This window comes from Cryptomeria japonica, chromosome 8, assembly GCF_030272615.1.
Source record: "Cryptomeria japonica chromosome 8, Sugi_1.0, whole genome shotgun sequence".
Taxonomy (NCBI): Eukaryota; Viridiplantae; Streptophyta; class Pinopsida; order Cupressales; family Cupressaceae; genus Cryptomeria; species Cryptomeria japonica.
The window spans coordinates 25,724,639-25,743,964 of record NC_081412.1 but is presented as its reverse complement, the minus strand read 5'-3'; the positions used below and the strand labels follow the sequence as shown (position 1 = coordinate 25,743,964).

Genomic DNA, 19,326 nt, shown 5'->3' with positions numbered 1-19,326 from the left:
GACTTTATTCAAGAGAGGATAAGGTACCTTTAGGTATTTTATTCTGTGTTTGGTCGTGTACAAAATACACGTCAACAAAACCATAGCATAGTGACTCAATCTTCCAGTGAGGGACCTTTGAAATTATCTTTCTAGAAATGCAGCAATATCTTCTCAAACTTTGAATGTATGCAGTACATAATATGCATCAGGTCACTCTTCATACTTCTACCAACAATTTAGGATCTGTTGTACTTGCCAATGCACTTATTGGATATGATGCAGAAATTTTTCTACTATGTTCATTTCTTTTCCAGTGTGCATATCTGAGAACCCACGGGCACACAATAGGTAATGTCAAGACGTGTGCCCAGTTAAATCCCAAGACATGTTCGAAAGAGACTATAACTTGTAGAATCATACAAACATTTGTTGCAGGTATGCTGAATGCAAGGAAAATTTTCAATCCATATGCATCGATGCACAATGTTGTATGTGCCCGACACGTACAAGAGTTCATTGACCACTTTGGTTCATCATCTGTTAAGAGGGCAGAGCACATTAGATCAGTCTAAATGGATATCTAGCATCTCCCATGAGATGGAAGAGCACATTAGATCAGTCTAAATGGATATCTAGCATCTCCCATGAGATGTGACGAACTGAATAACAAAACTATGGTCATTGTCAAACCTAATGCATGAAAGAACATTAAAATAAGCCTAAATGTGATTGAAGAACAAGTGCATTGCTGATACTTCTTTTGCATGCAACCATGATAAACATTTTAGAAAATGTATCCGAAAAAACAAATGCTGATCTGTTCTAGTATTTTTCTCAAAATAGTCAAACAAAATATCAGTGTTCCACAGAGACGCGTCCCCCCCCCTTTTTGGCCACATCTCCCCGTAAGAAACGTCTCGGGGACGAGGGGACGGGGACATGACATCCCCCGCCATCCCGCCACCGCAACCCAAGCGCCGGCGAGACGCCTCTGCGTCTCCCAGGGAGACATGGAGACGTCTCCCGTCACGCCACGTCAAAAGCAAACAAAAAAAGCATTTTTGTATAAACATGTGACTTTTGGGGGGGTTAAGGGGTAACCCTAATTGGACGTGGGCCCCACCCTTTCCCCCAAAACAACACAAAAGCATTTTTTTTTCAGATTTCACTCACTTTGGAAAACCGATTTTTTTTCTAGTAAGCTGAAGAGGAGGAAAAACTTGAAGAAGACTGATTGAAGGGTGAGAAAAGTGATTGCAAGCGTGATAGGAGCTAGAAGAAGCAAGAAGAAGAGGAAGAAGAAGATCCTTCTACATTTTGGAGTGATTTTTCAAGCACAAGGTAGGGTTTTTCAACTTTTTCTTGTTTTTATTTTTGGTTTTATTTTCTGATTTTCATTGTTCTATGTCATTTTTGGATTTTTTTTCCCTATTCATCTCAAAATGAGATTTGATGTTGAATCTTGAGGGCAAAATGATGAATTATTTTATTTTTATTTTTATTTTGTGAAATGAAGTGTCAATTTCACAATGAGCGCCCAAGGCATGAGTGAAGATGACATGGAAATCCATTCTCATGGTGAGAATGATTCAGAATATGAACCTGAAAATGAGGGGGGTGACCATGGGGCTGATCCTGGAGCCCAATCTAGTTCTATGGCGAGTGCATCAGCTAGTATAGGTTGCCCTTCAGAGTTGTTTGCACCATATGCTAGGGGTCATTTTGATCCTAAGTACAACATTTGTGACACTGAATGGTTCAATAGCATTAGTAGGGTGAATGCACACTTTTTGTTTTGGAGAGAAAAAGGTGTTTACCTCACTGGGTATACAGGAAGAATACAGAAATTGAACAGCAATGCACAATGCAAATACAAAAGAAGTACCAGAATAAGCTTGCCATTAATGTCAAAAGATGTTCATATTATAATGTGTCGCCAACATTACATGTCCTCCAACACCCGGAGGTGGTACAATATATGACAGCCGAAGGGGTGCGACACAACCGTCGCAACTCCAACTACCTACCCGTCGGCTAACTAACTGACCGCCGTAACTCATTATTACCGACGACAACATAAACATAATATACCAACATAACATAATGATTATTCCCGTCAACATCATCCCCCCCAAGAAAAGAAGTCGACTCCGACGACTTAATACAAAATAGAGATGAACGGCAGGAACTACTGACGCTAGTCGGGCCCGGATCTTATACACTTGCTGCGTCCTCGCCTGAAAACCCTTTTCTGCTACCATCTGATGCTCAAGTGCGGATTTCACCAATATTGCTTCCTTTGCCATCACAGTTCTCCTGGGCCTAACCCAAACTTGTCTGCAAAACACGTTTTTCAGTCTCAGCTTCCACCAACTGCTACTCAAATGATTCTGTCTCCCTAGCCAATTTGTCCTCGATAGCCACCCGTGCTGCTCTCTCGGCATCCAACTCCTGGGTACGCTGAACTAAGTCTCACGCGACTATTGCCTCCAACCTGGTGGTTAGTTCCTCCCGAGCCCTCTGTGCATCCACCAAGGCAACCTCACGTCCAGCCGAGACATACTCCGAGTTCCTCAAAGCGTACCAGTCATGCCTGGAGGTGGCCATAATCCGTTGGCACAAATGCTAGGAGACACCTCAAATCCTCCATCACACTCCCCAAAGGCTAAAAACTGAACTGAATAACTCCCTGGTGTCATACAACTGCGCGGACTTGCAATGCCTTCCCTCAAACTCTGTTTGTTCGCAACCTCCAAATCCGTCTCCCTCTACGGCTTATGGCTTCCTTGCCAATGCTTAGCTGTGGGCTTCTTTCGCACAATACGGACAACCACAACACTTCCCGTGGTCTTTTGTAGCTCAAAATAAACTGGGGGTCTGGGGGCAACGCCCCCAGCGGGGTCGAGGGGCAGCGCCCCCGCGGGGTCTGGGGCAGCCCCCCGCGGGGTCGAGGGGCAGCGCCCCTGGCGGGGTCCTAAGCCAATGCCCCCGTCGCCAACACCAATTTACAACCTTTAGAACCCCACGAAAGTTCATGGCACGCATCATTTCTGTGATATTTTATGATGTCAAAACCCTTCTTCTACACTCCAATATTTTCAGTGTCCAGGCTCCAGATGTCATCGAATCATTTTTCAATCCGTCGTCGTCTTTTTTTTTTTTTTTTAATAAGGCACTGTAATGTCCCCGATGGCACCCCGGCCATACAACCTCCCTGTACAGTCAACAACAACACTGGCACCTCCAATCGTGCGGCTGCTTGGTCTACCTGTGGCGGTCGTTTTGCCCTTACGTGGCTGTGTGGATTGTGCGGGCTTGGTCTCTTTTTTTTTTCTTTTCCCTTTTGCGGTTGTTGCGCGTAACCCTTGCTGTGCGTGTTGATCGGGTCGTGCGGTGCGTCTTCCTCCTCCTCTATCCCTTGCTGTGCGGCGGTGTTCGGTGTTTTAACCTTGCGCGGCGGTGTCTTCATGCGGCGCTTTATATTTTTCGCGGCCTTCGATGGCTCCCACCGCACGGTGGTGCCACCGTCAGTGGTTCCACCGCACGATGGGTCCACCGTCGGTGGTTCCACCACACGGTGGCTCCACCGTCGGTGGTCCCACCGCACGATGGTTCCACCGCACGGTGGCTCCACCGTCGGTGGTTCCATCGTACGGTGATGCCACCTTCGGTGGGCCCACCGTACGGTGGCCTTTTTCTCTCTCTTTTTTTTTTTTGGTACTTTTACGTTTTTTTTTTTTATATATATTTTTTTCTCTTCCAACCGTACGGTCATCTGTCGTACGGCCCTGTACGGTGGCGTTTTTTTCACAATTTTTTTTTGTGTCCCTTACGATCGCTGTCGTACGACCGTGCGATTTTTTTTCTCTTTTTTTTTTTTTTTGGTAAGTTGTCTAAAGAGTCTTCGGCTCGGGTCCCCTGTCTCTGGGATTGCCCTTCATCCTTCTCGATTTTCCTCGCCCAAAAGTCTCCTGCTTTTGTCCTGTGCCTCTCAAGTCGCTTGCCCGGCCTCTTAGGTCCCCTTCCATCCTCTTGGGTCCCCCTTCGGGCTCTCAGGTGTCCGTCCGGCCTCTCGGGTCCCCTGCGCGCTTCGCGTGATAGGGTTTCAATTTAAACCTATTGGTGGCAAGTTTATTTTCCATGGCCATTCGAAAACCTGGAACCACAAATTCTATAGGGACCACGACCTCCTTCCCGTACATAAGAAGAAGGATAATAAAGATTTTGAAGGCTGCGGCCTTCCACACAGGGTTCCAATCGTTGCCGACACGCTTCGGATTATTTACGTCGCCAAGGTTTGGGGCGTCTCCCTTCCAATATTCTCTGTATTCTGGAGGATATTGATCTGGCTCCTCTCCTTCGACGCTTAATACGTTACAGGAGGATGAGAACATCTCATAGTCCTCCTGCTGCCAATGGAACAATCCATTTAGTGAATCTGTGTCATCCTCCGAACAGCAACCTCCGATTTTTAATATGCCTTCGGCATCTGGGTCCATCCCCTCTCTCCCTTCGTCTCGTGGGTCATTTTCCCTCTCGAATTCAGATCCCGAGGAAGAGGCAAGTTCCTCGCTCACCAACTGCGTCCGGAGATCAATAGTGAATTTCTTGCCTCCGCTCTCCATCGAGAGTGTATTTCGTTTCCAGTTGTGGTTTGCTTTCGCTGCCACCAACCATCCTCTTCCAAGTATGGCGTCATACCCTTTCTGTTTCAATGGAATGACCACGAAGTCGAGTACAAAAGGTTGTGCACCCACGGTGACTTGCTGTGCCATCAACATGCCGAGGGGTTTAATCCCGTGCTGGTCTGCACCTAGCAGATTAAACGTAGGTGGCCACAGACTGGGCTTTCCTAGCTTTTTCCATGTGTCCTCCGAAAGGACATTTACTCCGGAACCGCCGTCTACTATAGTATCTGTTAGGATGGTGCCCAAGATGCCCATCTCCACCACAGCTGGGTGTCGGCCATTGTTGACGGTAAGTACAACTGGATTTGTTGCCGAGCTTCCTAGTATGGGAGCGTCCATGTCTCTCGGTTTGGGTTTATCAACCTTTGTGCCCAACAACACTGTCCCCAATTGCGGTATGGTGTGTAGGAGGTCTTCCAGTTTCACAGGTACCTCCATTTGGAGCATCTGTCGTACAATGTTCCTCTCCGCGTCTGTGCAGTAGGGTCCAGATGACTCGTGTGTCTCTCCCCATTGGGCTTTCATGGCCCTTTCTATTTCCTCCCTTGCCTCCGTCATTCTCTGCTTCTCGGTGCGGGGATGGGGGTATCGGGCTTCCTTTGCCTGCCCTCGGGTAAGAGCAAGGATGGCTTCTTTACCTCGTGTGTTGCCTTCGATATCAATCAGATTGGCCCCTACGCCAGACTTCGGACAATCGGCATCTTCATGGTCACCAGGGCCACACCACCGACATAGCTTTTGAGCGGTGTCATTGTTATTACACTCTCGTGCGTAATGACCCCATTGATTGCAAGCCCTACATTGAATCATCGGGCGTCCCTTCGCGTCGTATTGGACCCTGTTTCTGGTGGAATTATTATTATTCCCCCGTCCGCCTCGTTGGTTTCCTCGGTAGCCTCCGGAAGATGCATTATTGTTTGAATCCGATGTGGAGGGCTGCTCATGTGCAAAGAGCACTTGCTGGTTACGTGCCTTCAGATTGTATGGGCATTCCTTCGTAGAATGTCCCATGATCTGGCAGATGTCACAGAATGCCTTCTTGGGACAGACACCCTTTGTGTGGCCGCTCTCCTTACAATCCGTGCACCACAGTTCATCATCCTTGCTTGTGGTCCCCTTCATTGTCTTAAACTCTTTTAACATCCGTTCCATATCCTTCTGAAGGGCCGTGACTTTCTTCTTCGGCTTCTCATCACTACTACTCCCTTCTTCCGACGTATCATCTTCAGAGGATGACGAAGATCTATTCTTCTTCTTTTTGGCCGTCTTATTTTCACTTTCCAAGTCCATGGCCCGGTTGTATGCATCATCGTAGGATGTCGGAGGCACAATTTTCATCTTTCGTCGTAGCTTAGGGTTCAGACCCTCGACAAACCACCGCTTCTTTAAGCCATCAGCCGGTTGGCTTTCCATCTTTCCGACTAATTCCTTTAGCCGGCGGCCATATGCCCGTACGGTCTCCTCCTTTCCTTGCTTTGTTCCATAGATTTCCAAGACTATCTCATTATCATCTCGGAGAAGCCGAAATTCCTTCTCGAATGCTTTCTTCAATTCATCCCACGTAGTTACCGCGGTTTTATCCAAGTCTGAATACTAGTCAATAGCCACTCCTCTCAGTGTGGCGGGGAACTGCTTCATCCATTCATCCTGGTCAGTCACCCCGTTGGCTGTCTAGATGGTTTCGCAGGTACGGCAATGCCGTGCGGGATCATCTTTGCTATCCCCGTTGAATTTGGGCAACTTCTGTTTGGTCGCCATTGATGGAAGTCGTCCACTTGGAGGTGGTTGTGGCCGTGTCTGCCCTCCGGCGCTGCCCCCTCCGATGCCGCTGATGTCTCTTGTGGTGGTGACCAAAGGTACGGTGTTCTGCCTTGTACCTACCGTGCGGTTAGCTTCCCCTTCACCGTCACCCGTGCCTGGCTCCCTTCGGTGATCCTCCCTTTGTGGCGTGAGAGCGACTACCGTGCGGTTAGCTTCCCCTTCGCCGGTGCCCGGCTCCCTTCGGTGATCCTCCCTTTGTGGCGTGAGAGCGACTACCGTGCGGTTAGCTCCCCCTTCGCCGTCACCTGTGCCCGGCTCCCTTCGGTGATCCTCCCTTTGTGGCGTGAGAGATAAGTTTTTGAACCGATCTCGAGTCTCTTCAACTAGTTCTCTCCGTAACCTAGTTTCCTCCAGAAACTCTTCGAGGCTTCTTGCTCTACAGTAGTCCGGCGACGCGTAGAAATTCCCCTCGGCTTCTGCACCTTCCGTGACACCTCCTTGGTTCCCTTCGAGCAACCCTTCGGCAGGTCGTCCTTCGGCAAGTTGCCTCAGCCTCCGTCTACGTTCTACACGTTGTTCCAGAATCAAAGCCTTCTGCGCAGCCTCCCACTCGTCGGTTTCTAATTTCTTATTTCTGTCTTTATTCAATAAATTGGGCATTAATTGTGGTACAATTTCATGTTTCACAACACATAAACCAAAACACAACAGTCTTTATTAATTCATTCTTTTGTATACAATCAACATAATTCTTCGCTTCCAACAGTGTTCTTTATTTCTCTCCCTTCACAATTTAAGGATTATTTGTCCTTCGTTGGTCCTCTCTACGTCCGTCATCCTGGCGCTCATGAAATTCTCGTAAGATGTGCTGTCGTCGGTTCTCACGGTAGGTGTCTTCTCTACGGTTTTGAAGAGCCAAAAATGCTTGAGCCAAAAGTTTAGGCAAATTGCTCATCAACCGATTCACCGCCGGGCTTACACCAAGCGTGCTCCACACAGCATCCTCTGGAACAGCCTCAATGGTGGCTTCCCTCCGTACGTGTGTTTCGATGGCCACCTGAAGGATGCAAGAGAAATCTTTTGTGAGTGCTCGTTCTCCTTCGAACAGTTCTTGGTGATCTTCGTCAGTATTACTGCTCGTCCCCTTGGGCAATGGTTGTCCCATTATCCCTGTGCCATGTAGTATATTCCCGTCCCTCTCGAAATAATTTCGGCAGCAGCGCCAAATGTTTACCTCACTGGGTAAACAGGAAGAATACAGAAATCGAACAGCAATGCACAATGCAAAAACAAAAGAAGTACCAGAATAAGCTTGCCATTAATGTCAAAAGATGTTCATATTATAATGTGTCGCCAACATTAAAAGTCCTCCAACACCCGGAGGTGGTACAATATATGACAGCCGAAGGGGTGCGACACAACCGTCGCAACTCCAACTACCTACCCGTCGGCTAACTAACTGACTGCCGTAACTCATTATTACCGACGACAACATAAACATAATATACCAACATAACATAATGATTATTCCCGTCAACAAAAGGCGTGAAACATTGTAAGTTTTGGGGGGAAGCTAAAAATATGTAGTACAGAATTGAGTTTAACAGGCTTTGGGGGGTTCCAAATGACACAAATATTTCAATGCCTACTACTTTGTTTGCTAGGGCAGCACTCCAGGGCTACCAAAATGTGCCACATACTTCTCATGCTTTGCAGACGGGAGGAATGATGTTTGGATCTCCATCCACTTCCACTTCTACAGCCGCTAGGGCTGGGAAATGTAGGTTGCAGACACCACAGAGCAACCCCATTGCTGATATGTTTAATGTGCAGCTAAGAGATGAGATAGATGAATCCATTGGCAAGTTCTTCTTTGCCAATGGCATTCCATTTCATGTTACACGATCTCCTTATTATAGGGAGATGATGGCTATGATGGCCAAGGGAGGACCATTTTATGTGCCACTAGGGGAGACGAAAATGAGGACCTCGATCTTGGATAAATGCTATTCCAAGATCAATATTTTGATGAAGAAGATGAAGGCATGTTGGGTGGCATCGCAGTGCAGCATAGTTATGGATGGGTGGACGGACATTAGCCATCGTCCACTCATCAACGTCATGGTCACATGTGTAGAGGTCCCATACTTCCTTAGAGCAGTTGATTGTACAGGGCATCGTAAAGATGCTGATTTCCAGTTTCAGGTCCTCAGGGAGACTATTGAGGAGGTTGGGCCACAAAATGTGGTCCAAGTAGTGATAGATGCAGCCCATGTGTGTAGAGCAGCAGGGAGACTCATTGAAGCAGCCTATAGACACATTTGGTGGACCCCATGTGTGCATTCCATGAACAATGCACTCAAGGACATGGGGAAGATAGACTGGATTAGAGGAGTGGTCACTGATGCGAGAGATGTGCAGATGTTTATTTGTAACCACCACACTTCAAATGCACTGTTCAAGACCTTCGCGAAGAAGGAGTTATTGAAACCAATTGAGACTAGATAAGCATCCTATTTCATTCTCTCGGAGAGAATGATTGAGTTGCAAGAGGCATTGCAACTCATGGTTATGACTAATGAGTGGAATAGGTGGGCTGAGGCCAAGACAGAGCAAGGTAGAAGGGTGAAGGAGATAGTGAAGAGTGATGTGTTTTCGACTAATGCGAAATACATTGTCTCCATCATTTCTCCAGTATTCCAGGTGATCAGATATGGGGATGGGGATGCACCTAACCTTGGAGAGGTGTATGAGTGCATTGACTCTATGCTTGACCAGATGAGGCTGCTGTGCGAGTGAAGGACCCCTCTCTAGCATTCTACAATGAGCAAATCTGGCCTATCATTTAGCATAGATGGGACAAGTTGAACACTCCTTTGCATATGGCTGCCTTTGCCTTGAATCCTAAGTGGTACAAGGCTAGACTAGGTAGACTGACGCCGATTCAGGATGATGAGGTGAAGGTGGGTTTCTTTAGGTGCATAGAGAAGATGTTTGATTCCAGAGATGCCGACACAATGCGCACTGAGTGGGGAAGATTTGCCACTCTTAGAGGTTATTCAGATGCGGCAAAGATGGATATAGAAACTATGGCACAAGAAGACTTACTTTTGTGGTGGAATTGTCATGGCCCGAAATCTTTGACCACCACTAGCCATCTGTCTAGTATCCCAGGTTTCCAGTTCTTCAGCTGCTGAGAGGAACTGGTCTACATATAGCTTCATCCACTCTCTTAAGAGGAACAAACTTACCTCTAAGAGAGCAGAGAAGCTTGTGGCTGTACACAGTGCTTTGCGTCTCATGGATCGCAAGACACTTGTGTACAAGGAGAGTCCAGCGGCACAATGGGATGTAGAGCCAAAGGAGCCTTCACAGATTGATGAGGATGATCCTACCACTTCAGATGCAGGGCTAGTTGGTGTGAGCTTGAGGGACCTTGATCTTCAAGAGTCCAACAGTTCTAGTGAGGAGTTCGCAGATGATTAGAGGCCTCCATTAGCTACATTTTGAGTTTTGTCATTTTGTCTTTGACTCTAGTCTCTTTTGTAATGCTATTGCTACACGTATTTGTATTTGGCTACTCATTGTAATGATGAATCATGTAATCATCTTTATTATTATAGACTTTGCAATGGCATTCGATATTCATATTTTTGTTTTCCTTTTTCGATATAATAGAAATGAGAAATCTCCAATTTGACAATTTCATTTGTCAAATTTTATTTAGCATTTAGCAATTAGTATTACTAATCTAAGTAATCTTGGTATTTCCTATAGTTTCATTTGAAATCTAATTCTTATACTGTTATACTGTCATACATCTTTTCAAAACTAGTTTTTCAAGTACTATATGTATATGTATAACTATATGAGCACCACCACCCCATCGTCGTCCCCAAACTTAGGCCCTTGGTCCACCTGTCTCGAAAACACGTCCCCCCGTCCCCTACGCCCGTGGAACACTGCAAAATATCCATTTTGATGGTCCCAAGAATTGGATGGGACCCCAAATGGTGTATGCAGTTCAAGTTTCTCATTTTTTGTCCTTTGGCAATGTTATAAGGCATGCAAGACTTGATTTGTAGATCTATATTTTGTTGGCATTGTGTTGTCATTGATGTCAACCGATATGGGATGACCACCGGAAGAGGAGAATGAACAGATCACCCGTATGCTGTGAGGTTGCAAAACAACAAGAATCCCACCGAATGAAGATGCAGTCAGAGTAGAATGTGACCTGATTGAAGATGGAGTCTTGTGAAGATTGATGACATGGTGGCATCAAGAGTGGTAACTGGTATGTAAGTCCACCGGTTATATAAGCAAGGTGCAGATGCAGAAGATTTCCCACTTGTGGGAATGAGCATACTTTGGATCTACCTGTCTAGAGACCGGTTTGGGAGTTCCATCGATAGTTCAAGTTGAGGGCAGATATGATGAGGAAACCGATACAATGAGTGAGACCGACAGGGTTAGCAAACCGGCAAAGAAGAGGAACCGGTAGAATGTTTGGTCAATGATCCTATCTGGACCAGCTCGAAGGGCCAAGTTAACAGTTGGTCAACTCGGATGCCACATGGAGTCAACATGGTGAACATGCATCGGATGAAGATGGAATGTACACTGATGGGGTAGGTGTAGAGTTGGTCGACTTTAAAGGAGACTGCGAAGCTCGAGGTGAAGATGCAGAAGTGCGCGGCTCGAGACTGAACGGACAAGAGAGGATTGAGGATAGATTGATCGAGCAGATCAGAGTAGTTGAAGCAACCCGTCATGCCATTAATGGCAATTGACCAAGAAGTATGCCGATAGATCGTTTGCAGGTCGTTGAAGAAGGAAGGCATGTTTTGGAAGGCACGTTGATGGCGGACTTGTGCAGATGGATGTCAGAAGAATCAGATCGAGCAAGATCTGATTGGATTCGGTTTGCCTCGAGGATGGTGAGGAAACCCTGACCGCTTGGATTTTGAATTGGGTTTTGGCGGGAAAACCTGGCTATAAGTGTGAGGGCTAAAGAGAATGTTAGCTGCTGTTGGATGGAAGAAGATTATGCTGTTGGAAAGTGACAGAGTGTTACTTCTGCATGTGAGAGCAAAACAGCAAGTGCTCAACGAGTATCTGAGAAGAGAGTAAGAGTGAGGGAGAACCAGGTTGAAGTGTTCAACCGGTAGAAGAGCAGAACCGGTAGTGTCCATACCGGCAGAGCAAAGGTGAAAGAAGCTGCAGAGTAGGCAGGCATATAACCGGCTAAGGATAGTATCGGTGGAGAGCAGCAGAGAACTGAAGGAAGTGAGAATCGGCAGAGAGGAAGGTGAACCGGTAAGCAGCAGCAGTGAGACGAGAGAGCAGTGAGTAAGAAGAGAAGATCCAACAGGATAGTGACTGAGTTGGTGAAGATTCAGTCAGAGTGAGCAGAGAACTGGTAAGGCTGAGGAGATACCTTACCAGTAGGGGAGATTGTATTAAGTTGTTACAAGATTCACTTGTAACTAGATTACTACCTATGTATTTGATGTTCTCATGGTGAACACTGAGTTGTAGCTCGGTGCAGGGGTTGGTGCTCCTTGGGTAGATGCCCTAAAGGCAGGGGTGTTAGCTCCTTTGGGTTGTAGCTCCTTGGGTTGGTGCCCTAAAGTCAGGGGTTGGTGCTCCTTGGGTTGGTGCCCTAAACTTTGTAACTGTGTTTTCATTGTGAGGCTGGATTGGAGCAGTAGACTCTAGCAGCATTGCTCATCGAGGTTTTTCCCATCTTGGGTTTTCCTCATACATCCTGGAGTTATGAGATGTCTCTTTGTGTGTGATTGGTTTGAGTTGATCTCCTCACTAACCGGTATGTCTCCATTGTGTTAGATCCCATAACCGGTATACACGCATAAGTAAGTTAAAGGGTAAAAGATTAAGAACCACTGATTCACCCCTCTCAGTGGTGCATTGTGTCTTACATATTTTTGTGCATATGTGGCCAATGCATATACTGTTAGAGCATGGCAAATACTTTCCTAAACGCAAAATCTCCAACGCTTTTAAAGTGTCTTCTAGATGAGTTGTTGGAGTGTGGCTTCAAGAACACAAAGATGTCATAGTTAGTAGAGTAGATTGGAGAATATGAAGAAGTAGGTGTCATGCTCACCCTACGCAAGAGTGGCATGAGTGAAATCTGTATCACCTAAGTAGAGGAAAACCTCTACCACATACATGCAGCAGCCTATTACTAAATCCCAAGCTTTTCTTTATTGATTCCTAGGGCCAATGAGGATGCTATCAGCAAAATCCACACATGCATAGAGAGGATAACATCTAATAAAATTCTTAGAGAAAAAATTCATGATAAGATGTAAATTACAAGGGTTCAGATGGCAGGTTGTCTTTTTCAACTCTACTCGTTCAAAAGAGGATGACCTAATAGCTAGGTTGAAAAAAACTCAGGTCCTTCAAAGATTAATTCTACTTTTGCACAAGTCGACTTATTTAATGAATGCAATTCCAATTACTTGAAACTTGAAAGTCATAAATGCTCTCTTTGTATATTTGTCGTTGAAGATTAAAGTGCAATAACGATAAATTTTTAAAGCATTGCTATTTGCATTTTGTACTAGCCCTAGCACTTTTTGAGTGTGAACACAATTGAAGCATGTTTGAGTCCATTTACATAAACAAGCACAATAAGTTGACTTAAAAGTGTAGCGCTTTTGAGTGTGAACACAATTGAAGCATGTTTGAGGCGATTTACATAAATAAGCATAACAAGTTGACTCAAAAGTGTCTCAATAACCTCTTTTTTGTGTCATGATAAGATTGACTTAATGACTTAATGACATCACTATTGTGCAGATTAATGACTTAATGGCATCAATCAATGACTTAATGATATCAATCAAAAAGCTTTTTTAAAACCTGCCCCACTAACAGTAATTTTGTTAAACCCATGTCAAAAGTCATACTTAAAGAAATCTTCTTCATGCGTTGGTAAAACAAGGCCTTACATTAAAGGTGCTGCCTTTAAAGGCAATATTTTAGCACTATTCAAATTTGGTAATGAATATAAATGATATTATCAATAAAAAACCTAGACAGTATTATAGAGTGGTATGACAAATAACTTTCATCTTTTTATTTGGGTGGGGGAGAAAAAGATTCCTTCTGATGTTCCATAATTGAAAATTGTGGGAAAAATAGTGGCCCAAGGAGGAATATTGCTATGGTAATTGCATTATGAGGTTAACTGCTGACTATCAATATACTTGTTTGAATAGAATGATAGTTTAATTAGTTTGATCATTAGTCATATAAAATGTCTGATTGTAATATCTATGTCCAAGAATCAAGTATATAGGGCCATAACAGGTTTGTATCCCCAAACTATCATCCCATTTGACTTACAACTTACGTCCATTTAAAGAATTACTTTTTTAAGATGTTAATATCTGGCAAAATTGTTCTCCTACAAATATTTCAATACATTGAAACAGTGAAACAGTGCTAATGAATGGTTGCTTAAAGTGTGGCTTAATATTCAGGCTTCATTTTGTTGAAGATATACAATAGCAATTTGCAATACTGTTACAATCATAAACTTCTATGCCAACAATAGTAGCAAAAATATTTAATAAATCACACTTCACAATAAATTCCTGCTCAGTCCAGTTGGCAATCCAATCTGAATAAGATACAGAATTTTTCCATTGGATCACTTGCACAATTTTGAGGCTGCCAGATTTTCCAGTGATATGCAATAGCAAGTTTCAATGCAGTGACATAGTCATAAACTTCTAATACCAACAACAGTAGCAAAAATATATAATAAATCACACTTTATCACAATAAATTGATGCTTGGTCCAGTAGGGTGATCCAGTCTTAAAAAGATATATGATTTTTCATTTGGATCACTAGCTCTATTTCGAGGTTGCCAGATCTTCTTTTGACTGCCGGCAAAAATTTCCATCTGTTCTTTTCAATTTGCCAGTAAAATACTTGTTTTTTGAATTTTCCATCAAAGCCACATTTTTACATTGGAAATTTGCATTTTATGAAAATAACCAAACATTAGGATCAATTATGGTGCACTCAAGGGCACTCATTCTTCAGCAAATATCTATCCATTTTCATTGAAATATCGCCTAACTACAGCTTTATGAAATCTACAACTGCTTTTTTAAGAGATTGGATCTTGGTTATAAGTAATCAAATTATTAAAAATCACATGTTCCATGAGGGTCCACGTGGCCTCAAACACCTTAATTTGGTCTTGGTGGCAGGGCATCTCTAACCCTGACACTGCCTTGCATCATGACATCTAGGGTGCAGCACCCCTTGACCTTTTGGGGGCTAACACTCGACTAAATAAAAAATTATTTCAGATGCATTGGATGGAAAGAACCATTTTTTTCCAAATTAGGTATGAAATTAAAATAGCAACAGTTTTCTTTGTTTTTATGAATTTTTCAGCATTCTTTTATTTCCCAATTTTTTCTTGATTATAGCCCAATTAATTGACAAAAATAATTATCTTTTGGTTTGTCAAGTCAATCCTAAGAAGATTTTTGCTACATGATGCCAACTATTACCAGATAATTAATTTTTAATCAAGCTTTAGAAGTAAAGCCACCAATTACAAGAAATTATAGAAGCATTGCCCAATATTTGATATACTCAAAAAAAAAAAATCAAATCGTTTTTTGGCGTACTTATTAAAAACTTGAACTGAATTTCTCTTCCTACACAATTTTCTACAATAGCTTATTCTATAAATTCGATACAACAAAAATCCACCACATTTCATTAAACATTGTCTCTTGACATAAGATTTCATTGGTTGTGATCACCAACCTTTCTTGGATTTAGACCTGCCCCCAGTAAGCATTCCAAATTATCAATCTGTATTAAGGAATACAATAGTCATCAATCATGCATGATTAATGATTTATAAAAAACTGAAAACAAATCCATACAAAAGGGTGAGAATAGACTATTAGGAAAATATAGAAGTTTATTGTTTTTCTGAGAAAAATATAGAAAGCAAGCTGGACTCAATAATTTCATTAATTGCCAATTATTATGTTTATTCGCAAACGGAAGTGAGACAACTTTGATATAAACCACAAAAATTATTACAGTGAATTTGGAAATTAAGATTTAACCAACTGGAAGGTTATTGACTTTTGTTTTAAGTTTGCAGAAAAAAAATATCCATACCTTGCAGCCATGCATAAATTCCATTGTGAGAACTTGTGTTCTAGTGAAATCCTGAGAATTAGCATTATAGCAATCACGTTAATTTAGTGGAACCCAATTGGATACAATGCTCTTAGTGCAGAAACACACATGAATACACATATCTACTACAGATTAAACATGTCTAACTAGCAAAGGACGAAATGATAGAATTATGCAGCATCATAGTTAATGATGTTACACCACTGTAAAGTATAAACCCTAAAGAATAAAAAGTTGTGCGAATTGAACTGTTTACAATAAACCACAACCTATGACTAATATTAATTGGATTTATACCCAGAAGATATGGGGAACCTTAACCGCATTATTTTTTTTAAAATTCCTTCTTGTTCTTTCTGCATTTTCTGCCTCCTGGATAAAGTCTGGATAACCAAAGTAAAATTAGCAACTATAATTAATATCTATAAAAAAATATATACACAGTAAATTTTTAGGCTCTGCAATTAGCTTTCTAAATCAGACACATTCCATACTAGTATGAAACTGCATACTAATCAATAATCTTACTACGAAATTGAAATCCTTACCAAGTTCCTTAGACAGTGTCTTTTCAAATTCTGGCACGATCCATTCAAACTGATACTCAGGAAATATCTGTAAGATTTAAAAAGAAGAATCATTGAGATTGTCATGTCCCCTTTTGTGATAAGTAGATAATTAATAATATAACTTAAGTTGTCCAAATAACTTTATGTTATGTTCATTAAAAGGCAAACTTATGTTTTGTTACTTAAAAAAGCTGTTGTTTTTTCAAAAGAGCATTATTAAAGTAGCACTAGGACTGGGATTCAAAAGCATTGTTCAATTAAAAGGGCCTTCCACACCAAAAACAAACAAACAAAAAATTAAATTAAGTTTTGGGAAGAAAAGGGAAAAGCAATCTAATATGTATTTGTTATTCCCTCAACTCCCTATATAAGGCTGGGCATTCAAATCAATAGTAAACAAAGTTTTGGAAGTGCATTCAAATTGTTTCCTGTGTGTTATTGTCGATGCGTCGTGTGTCTCATTAATGATAACCTTTGTTTTCCTAAGTATCATATGTGAATGAGATCAGTAGCAAACCTATCATGTTCCTGGTATCTTGACTTCAATATATGTTGAATTTCAGAAGTTAGTTTACATCTTCCCATTCAACATTTATAATTTTCAAATGCAATTCTGAGTTTAAAATCCCCAAAATATCAAACACCCCCATCATACAAGGGAGCTGCCCCTCTCAAACATAGAGGACGATCGACATTCTACAACGATCTCTCCCAAATATTGTAAATGTTCATCACTGCTTACAGGGCAAACAGGGTTGTTTTTGAAGAAGCATTCACAATGACAAATCTGTTTACCAACACTGGGGAAAGGTTAAATGAGATATTTTCAGGTATTTGTGGGACAATTCCTATTGCTGGGCCTCTGTATTGAGGACCGTGGATAATAAGTGAGGAGCTGGACGAAAATCCATCACTTAGCATCCCTGCACCTCTGATGTGAAGCTTTGATGAATGGCAGATATATGTTTGAGCAATTTTAATGCTGATAACTGTGATAGATTATTGATTTTGGGCAACTAGGGTTAATTTTTATAGTTGGGCAAATCAATACCCTAGGTGTGAGGTTCTGATATAAGGTTTAATGATAAATAAAGTGCAGATCGTGGGGTTATTTTCTGGCCATAGGATTGACTGAAATCACTGTGTTTCAGACATAAGAATATACTCCATAGCTGGTGTGAACCTGGACGAATTTGCAGAAGTCAGTGCCACTTCTGAGAGTAAATATTGCAGAAATTTTGGCAAACTGAAGAACAGTGACAGGCTGGGCAAGTAAGGGTTTAATGTCCCTTAGCTAGGCATCTCTAATACCTTAATTCTGCTGCATCATTGAAGTCTCAGATCTGCAATTTCTGCCCGCCAATGACATCCTCAGGAAAGTATCCAAATTGCATATGAATGTACTCTCGTTTGAGACTGCACTGTGTAAGTTATCTCAGAATAATTCTGCCATATGATTGCTGTTTGAGGGTCTAAAGGTCAGAAATAAACTCCTAAATCTCTATAATTTCTAAGCATTGTTTGCAAATAAAATTCTGAAAGTTAATGCAATTTATTGTTGATTTATCACTATCAAAGTATTGTTAAAAATTACTTGTGATTTAGTTCATAATTGTGATGCATTTCATGCCAAAAACCCTTGCAAAAGAATATAAAAATCTGCAAAAACAAATACCTTCATTATCAGAAGTTTACCAACTGTTTGACAAAATGAACATGGTCAAGAACACACATTTTCAGTGAAGAAATTAGAAGGGTTTCTTACAGATTTGCAGGCAAAAAACATCATCTCCATTAGAATGATTCCATTTACGAATGCATTTGTGCTGAAAGATTGCAATTACTCTGATTCCAGTTTGGCTATTAGGTTTTCTAGTCTGTAAAAGTTTTCAAATTTAGTTCCAATTTTATGGTCGCTTTCCGGAATATTATAATTTATGTTATTTTATATAGCAAATATTGTTATCGTTACTGGCCATGCCTTTGCTAGGCCCTAATAAATTATTTTTCCAACCAATTATTTTTCCAACTAATCTTTTATCAGTAGCAGTCATATATTATTGTTAATATTATTGAAGTTTGGCTATACATTTTGTAAAGTACATATTAAAAAAGGTTTTGGATGCCATATTAAGTCAAGGGAGACAAACTTTGAATAAGAGGAAATATTTACTGCCGGTGGTTGTATCATTTGTGCAAGGAGATGTAACCTTTCATAACATTAAGAGGTGGTTATTGAAAGCTGTTGTACACTTCTCTTCTAGCAGCCATACCACCCAACATAATAAAAAATATTAGTCTTTAATTGTGCTGTACCATGTTTGGGGCTGAAAATTGTGTTTCAACCTGCATTATGGGTTGATGAACATCCATTAATGGATGTACCAGGTGTAATATCAGTTTTGGAGTATCATACAATTGTTTCAATGTTATTCATGCTCTTCACTTTGCTGCACTATCTCATTCCAGCCACCAATCAGTTTAAGCACTTGATCATACAAATAAATTGTGAGTTTATTTGAGTATTGTTCTTTGTGTAATTTTCTATATATTCGATTCTATGGTAATCAGTTGTGAGTCTGAGGAAACTTACTAATTTTTTAGCTACAACATTTTCCCATGAAGTGAAGTTTTCTGTAATGTTGTCTTCCTAACCAGTTGAGTTGGTGGACTATTAGCCTATTCAGTTTGGATCCTGTACGCTAATGAGTTAGGGTTAGGGAACTTTGGAGGCAGTTTGTCTAGCAATTTGCCATTATTTGATGTTTAGTTGAGCTCCAACCATTATTATGAGCATAACGCCCTTTTCTAGATTGGGGTTAGTCTTCCAATACTCACTATTTTTAGTAACAGTATTTCAAGCACCAACTGAACCAGCTGGCAAGGTTACTAATTTTAGCATTGTTGGTGGATTCAGTTTTGATGATTATCTCCGCATTCTTATATAGCCCAGTTGTTTTAAATAAAATAAGGATAAGTTCTTAATTAATAAAATTAAATTAAATATTGCATTTGGTTATTAATAATAATCATGAGGAAATTCCAACCATGAATATGAGTGAAGAAGCTCATGCATGCAAAGGAGTAGTGGCGGCATGCAAAGGGTGTGGA

At 41.8% G+C, this 19,326-nt stretch overlaps 1 protein-coding gene across 1 annotated transcript in view; it reads right to left on the bottom strand.

Moving 5' to 3' along the window:
- Positions 1 to 19,326, bottom strand: part of LOC131078560 (uncharacterized) — a 51,552-nt gene that overhangs the window by 10,708 nt on the left and 21,518 nt on the right. The window contains exons 2-5 of the mRNA XM_058016288.2: positions 16,195 to 16,261; positions 15,944 to 16,029; positions 15,626 to 15,676; positions 15,260 to 15,307 (exon numbers count right to left, since the gene is read on the bottom strand). Of these exons, the coding sequence (XP_057872271.2) occupies positions 15,260 to 15,307; positions 15,626 to 15,676; positions 15,944 to 16,029; positions 16,195 to 16,261 (252 nt within the window). The remainder of the gene's footprint in view (positions 1 to 15,259; positions 15,308 to 15,625; positions 15,677 to 15,943; positions 16,030 to 16,194; positions 16,262 to 19,326) is intronic.